At 55.9% G+C, this 6,398-nt stretch overlaps 1 protein-coding gene across 1 annotated transcript in view; it reads right to left on the minus strand.

Moving 5' to 3' along the window:
* The window catches only part of CLSTN3 (calsyntenin 3), a 30,993-nt gene that overhangs the window by 23,376 nt on the left and 1,219 nt on the right, over positions 1 to 6,398 (minus strand). Inside the window, exons 2-7 of the mRNA XM_010835676.1 lie at positions 4,604 to 4,726; positions 3,972 to 4,167; positions 2,325 to 2,533; positions 1,919 to 2,068; positions 1,271 to 1,456; positions 1 to 131 (exon numbers count right to left, since the gene is read on the minus strand). Coding sequence (XP_010833978.1) covers positions 1 to 131; positions 1,271 to 1,456; positions 1,919 to 2,068; positions 2,325 to 2,533; positions 3,972 to 4,167; positions 4,604 to 4,726 — 995 coding nt within the window. The remainder of the gene's footprint in view (positions 132 to 1,270; positions 1,457 to 1,918; positions 2,069 to 2,324; positions 2,534 to 3,971; positions 4,168 to 4,603; positions 4,727 to 6,398) is intronic.

The following is a 6,398-nucleotide window of genomic DNA, read 5'->3' on the forward strand; positions in this document are numbered from 1 at the left end:
CTGCACCGCCTGGGTGCCGTTGAACCAGTAGATGAGGCTGCTGTCCTGGCTGTAGTGCACGGAGAGGCCCGCCGTCCAGTTGGCATTGGGGCCAGGCATGGGCAGTAGATCCACCTCCCCGGGGGCTGCGCCTGCAGGAGCCCCAGAAGCACAGGTGTCGGAGCCGAGAGGCAGCAGATGGGGGACGGGATGCGGGCAGGAAAAGACCCCCTACAGCTACTTCCACCACCTCCTCTGGCCTCTCAGACGAGAAAGGAAGGGCTAGGAATAGCTCTCCAGTGACCTCAGCTCCTCCAGCTCTTCATCGCTCCCTGCCATTGTTCCGTATTGTATCTGGTGATTTTCTTGGGCCATAATCATGCATCTTTGCCAACCACATGTTTATGTGCTCTTTGGGCCACAAGAGACAACCACACGCCACAACCCCCATAGATATAGACGTCTCTGTGTGCTATGCTAAGTCGCTTCAGTCGTATCCAACTCTTTGCAACCCCATGGACTGCAGCCCACCAGGCTCCTCTGTCCATGGGATTCTCCAGGCAAGAATACTGAAGTGGGTTGCCGTGCCCTCCTCCAGGGGATCTTCCCCACCCAGGGATCAAACATGAGTTTCTTTTATGTCTCCTGCATTGGCAGGTGGGCTCTTTACCACTAGCGCTCCCTGGGAAGCTCTGATATATATACATCTATGGATGGGCTTCCCTAATAGCTCAGTTGAAAAAGAATCCGCCTGCAATGCAGGAGACCCCAGTTTCATTTCTGGGTCAGGAAGATCCACTGGAGAAGGGATCGGCTACCCACTCCAGTATTCTTGGGCTTCCCTTGTGGCTCAGCTGGTAAAGAATCTGCCTGCCATGCAGGAGACCTGGGTTTGATCCCTGGGTTGGGAAGATCCCTGGAGAAGGGAAAGGTTACCCACTCCAGTATTCTGGCCTGGGAAATTCCATGGACTATAAAGTCCATAGGGTCGCAAAGAGTTGGACACAACTGAGCAACTTTCACTCCACTTATGGATGGGCAAAGGAAGATGTAAAACAGATTCTTCTTGTTTTTGGTGGCACGGCATGGCTTACAAGATCTTAGTTCCCAAACCAGGGATTGAACCTGTGCCCTCTGCAATGAAAAGCATGTAGTTGTAACCACTGCACTGCTAGGGAAGTCCCACGACAGATTCCTAAGAGAGGTAGAGGAGGGTCAGGAAAAGGCTGGGGAATGGGCAATGGGCACAGGCAGGGAGGATGGGGGGAGGGCCACAGGGGATCACACCCACCGCAGAGTTTCCGAAGTGCACGCTCTGAGTAGTTGTCACGGTCACAGCCCTTGGCCACATGGCTGGTCTGCAGCTCTATGGTGGCCTGAATGTTCCAGAGAGGTTCATCACAGGTCTCCAGGCGGATACCAGGGAACAGAGCCAAGCTCCCGGCGCCTGGTGCATATTCAATCCTTTTGTTCCAGCCTGCAGGGGTGAGAGGGAGCAGGCAGTGGAGCAGAGCCGGTTCAGGCAGCCCCTCCTACCCATTCTGCTGATGGTCTTGGGTTCCTATGAAAATGGCCAGCCAGGGGAGACAGCTACAAGTCTGCCCCCCAAATGTCGTTCAGTTGCTTAGTCGTGTCCACGCCCATGGACTGTAGCACACCAGGCTTCCCTGTCCTTCACCATCCCCCGGAGTTTGCCCAAGTTCATATCCATTGAATCGATGATGCCACCTAACCATCTTATCCTCTGTCATCCCCTCCTCCTCCTGCCCTCAATCTTTCCCAGCATCAGGGCCTTTTCTAATAAGTCAACTCTTCGCATCAGGTGGCCCCCCATATATCCCTCCCGAGCTCCTAGCCTGGCCCCTGTGGTTGTCAGAAGGGAGGAAGAGGGAAACCAAAGTGAAGGATGGCTCATGGGCCCCAAAGCATAGCTCCTCACCTTGCCAGCTGGGTTTACAGGTGGGCTTCACCTGGATCTCCACCTCAGCATCGTCCGCCGCCCGCTTCTTCCCGCAGTCATAAGCCGTCACTGTGAACTTGTAGAGCTTCTCACCACTGTACTGTAGCTTCTCCGTGTTCTCAATGTTCCCTGGGGTAGGGGACAGAGAGGATCAGGGGCACTAGAGGAGGTCCGGGGGAGGACTCAGGAGCTAACTTTAGGGCAGGTGAATTAGGCAGCAGGAAGCAGGCAGGAAAGAATCTGGGGAAAGAAGTTCCATGTCTGGGAAGCAGGATGAGGAATGAGGAGGTGAGGGGCAGAACAAGTGGAGGGCGCAGCCCCGGAGCATCACGAAGGATGTGGGCGCCCAGGGCTGAGCAGCTGGGGTGGCAGGGGCTGGACTCACCGTCATTGTCGATGAGGAAGGGGGTATTGGGTGTGAGGATCTCGTAATAGCAGATCTGGCTGTACTGGGGGGAGCAGTCGCCATCAATGGCCTCCACCCGAAGGATGCGGTCATACAGCTTCCCCTCGGTCACCGCCGCGCGATACAGCCGCTCCACAAACACCGGGGCAAACTCGTTCACGTCGTTGACCCGCACATGTACGGTGGCCCTGAGGGTGCCAGAGCAAAAAGAGAAGAAGGAAGGGTCAGCCACAGATGGGAGTCCACACCAGAAGCCAAGGAGATGGAACCAGTGTGACCCAGAGCCCGGTCACGTTCATCCGTCCCCCATTCAGGGGTACCAGGTACCACAAAGGGAGAGGAACCTCAGGAGAAAGGGTGACTGATGTACAGGGTGAAAATGACCCTGGGGGCCATCAGTGGCTGGTTTTGATGACTTCTGTACAGAATATTAAAGGATAGGATGGCAAGATGCATAAGACAGGATTCTGAATCCGGCAGGTTGTTTTTTCATGAAATCAGGTCCAATCAAGGCAGATGCAGAGTAAAAGCCAAAATAAAACCAACCATATTCAGGGAAGTGGCTTCCCCAGTGGCTAAGCGGTAAAAAATTTGCCTGCAATGCAGGAGAAGCAGGAGACACAGATTCAATCCCTAGGTCTGAAAGATCCCCTGGAGAAGGGCATGGCAACCCACTCCAGTATTCTTGCCTGGAGAACCCCATGGACAGAGGAGCCTGGGGGGCTACAGTCCATAAGGTCGCAGAGTCGGACACAACTGAGCAACTGAGCACACACACATATTCAGGGAAGTGGTTTTGTACCAAAGTCTCAAGTCATCTGATGTGTGCAGTGAGCTGTGGCCACTGCCCACTCCGGCCCCCATGGGGCAAGCAGAGGAGCTGGGGCTGGGGCTAAACCCTTCATGCTGAGCCTTGCCCCCAGCCCAGATCCAGGCACCCAAAGCCCAGAGGCAAAGGTCCTATCTCCAAATGGGAAATTGAGTCATCACGTAAAGCAGTTTATATCCAGTGCCTCACAGTGGCCCGGGAGACCAGACCGCCCACCTTCCCACCATTCTCAAGTGAGAAGTGAGCTGGGAACAGACAGAGGTAGGAGTCCCGAGTCCCAGCCTCCTTCCTGCCCACTCTCACCCACTGCTGTGCACGTGCATAGTGCACATTCTGTGTGTGAGTGTGGTACACACAGTGCCGGGCAGTGGGAAGGAATCCGGGTGTGTACTGAAGTGCCATCCTCCTCCTCGCTCTCTTAGCATCCTGTCTCTGTGTATTGGATCCTCTCCCAACTGGCAGGCACTGCGGTGCCTGCTTTTGACACAAACCATCTCCTTTCATCTTCACAGTGACCTGAAGAAGCAGGCATCATCATTGCTCCATTTTACAGACAAGCGAAAGCAAATCCAGAAAGACTAAGAAGCTGTCCACGGTCAAAAGAGACAGAGCCCAGACTGGTCCCACTGAGCTTCACCACATGCTCCTATCCCCCTTGGCTGAAGGCTCCTAAACCTCATGAACAGAGAGGGGAGGGGATAGATCGTCAAGATGGTGAGGACAGAGGGAAGTGAGGGGCCTGGCCGTGGTGGGGGGACCTGCAGCAGAGGGCAAGGGCAGGGGCAGGGCATCCTCACTTGTGGGACTTCTTGGTGTTGGCCCCATCCGGGCCCTCGCCGCAGTCGTAGGCCTGGATGGTGAAGGTGTGCTCCTTCTGGGCCTCGCAGTCCACCGGCTCCTTGGCCCGGATCAGCCCTTCTCCTGTCGCTTTGTCCAGGATCACGGCCTCAAAGGGCACCCCGGACCCATGGAGCCGGAAGCCACAGATCTCACCTGGCCGGGGGCAGGGGGGACAAGGATGAGGTTCCTGCTCCACTTCCAGGGTCTCCTTCCATCACTCGCCAACCTCCCCCCAGGCCCCTACTTCACCTCTCCTCCCAGACCCAGTCCTTTTTCTTGCACATGGAAAAGCATTAATTATCGAACATTCACTCCAACCCCAGGTTCCCTGAGCACAACCTCTGAGCCACCAGCTCTGAGAGCTGGCAAAATCTGGGTGTGTTAACCCCTGCCTGCCCACATCCTCTGCTGACTCACTTTACTGTGCCACTGCTCTTCACCATCGCCGGGTTCCCTCCTGGAGCCTCCGTCTTCCACTTTGCCCAAGTACTGCTCTCCCTCCCAGGACCTCCCCCCTCCTCCCTTGCCCCTGCCCTCCCGCCCACTTCTCTCTGTCCCACCCACCCTGCCCTGCCCCAGCCCCACTTACCTGCATAGCGCAAGGGAGCATCCTTGTCCAAGGCAAAGAGCGGTGGGTTCAGCAGGACCGTGTTGTCATTCTCCATGACGATGCCTTGGTATTCTGCCTCAATCCATGGCTTGTGCTTGTTGGCTGACCCCACCCCCAGGGAGAGCAGAGGAAGCACCTGTGAGCTGGCCCTCCATGGCCACACAACCCTTGTTGACCTAGACAGCACACTCCAGGCTCACCACCCTCTTCAGCCCCTGCAGAAGCACCCGCAGCGGGAAGGGCGGAGGGCAAGAAATCAGCCATGAAAGGAGTCAGAGGTCACTGGATAGACAGTTTCCATGGCAACAGCCTGCCCTGTGGGGAGGAAGAGGTCCTGCCATCTCCCCTGGGAAAGCTGGTCAGAGGATAGAGACTTTTCTTAGGCATTTCAAGTGCTGGAGTGTGGCTGTTGGGCCTCCAGGGAGCAGCAATGGGCCATTAGAGGGCCCTGGGAAAGGGAAGGGATAGATTAAGGGCAGAGTGGAGATTAGGAAAAGAAGACTAGATGTTTCCTGAGGTCCTGGTTGTTGATCCTCTCCACCACAACCACCACCCCATTTTGGTCCTGTTCCCTTCTTTTCCTGGCTAAGCCCCATCCTAAGGCCATTCTCCCAGAGGAGAGGAAAGAGGAGAGAAGGGAGAAGGGAGATATATAGGACAGAGGGAGGGGGACAGAGAGGGGCAGGGATGGAGCAGAGGAATCAATGCCAAACGATGGGGCCCAGCAGAGCTGGCATCCTCAGGGATTATCGAACTGGCCTAGAAACTCGACAAATCCCCTCCCTGCTTCTCGCCCTCACACCCAAAAGAACACACTCATAATCATAACCAGCTGACTCCTATGTCCCCCAGAAGGCCACCAAACCCCACACGCCCTGAACCCCCTTCTTATAGAGTCACGGCTGAGTCCTAATTCTCACCTATCCCACCCCTATTCCCTTCAACCACCAGCCAATCCACGACAGGAGTGCAACCCACTCAGCCTCCATGTCTCCTCAACCACTACCAGACTCAACTCAATCCCGTCTCCTCCCAGGACCAAGTGCCCACTCACCACTGAGGGGCTCTGGGGAAGGCTCAGTGGGCTCCAGCCCCCTCTACTTCACCCCCAACCGCAACTTCCACTGCCTGCTCTATCGAATCCCATCAAGCCAAAGCACCAAGCTCCCAAAGCACATTCACAAGGGCCCATCATTGAGACCTGAAGACTTATCATCAGAGAGAAACTGAATCACCCAAAGGACACTCATCCCCAGCTTGTCATGGTAAGCGAGAAATCCTGAGTTCCATTCTTTCCTCCAGTGACACCCCCAAAGCCTTCTGGTATCTGGTATGCCTGTCCCTTCCTCGCTGAGGACCACCACAACCCCCTTCCCTAGGGGCAGAGGAGAAAGCCACAGATGGTGCCTAGAAGGCAGCACAGGATGTGTTGGGAAGCTAAGAAGCCCAGCTGAGGTCAGAGACTGAGCTGAAGATGGAGAGGCTTCACACAGCTCACCACCACTCCTCACCCTGCACCCTCGCCCTGTGTCTTCCCACTTCCTTCCTCTTGACCCCTGACTCTCTCCTTGTGTCCATCTCCTCTCACTGACTCCTGGACTCCCTACCTCCTCCCTCCTGAGCTCTTCCCCTCGCCCTCTCCTCACCTGTTCTTCCTGATTTCGCTCCCTCTCCTTTGCCTCCACCTTGACCCTGGTCCATCCCCTGCTCATCTCCTCCAACGCTTCACCTCCCTTCTCCTTCTCCCTTCCCCTTTCCCCACTCTTTAGCACCC

This window comes from Bison bison, unplaced genomic scaffold (assembly GCF_000754665.1).
Source record: "Bison bison bison isolate TAMUID 2011002044 unplaced genomic scaffold, Bison_UMD1.0 scf7180017845551, whole genome shotgun sequence".
Lineage (NCBI taxonomy): Eukaryota > Metazoa > Chordata > Mammalia > Artiodactyla > Bovidae > Bison > Bison bison.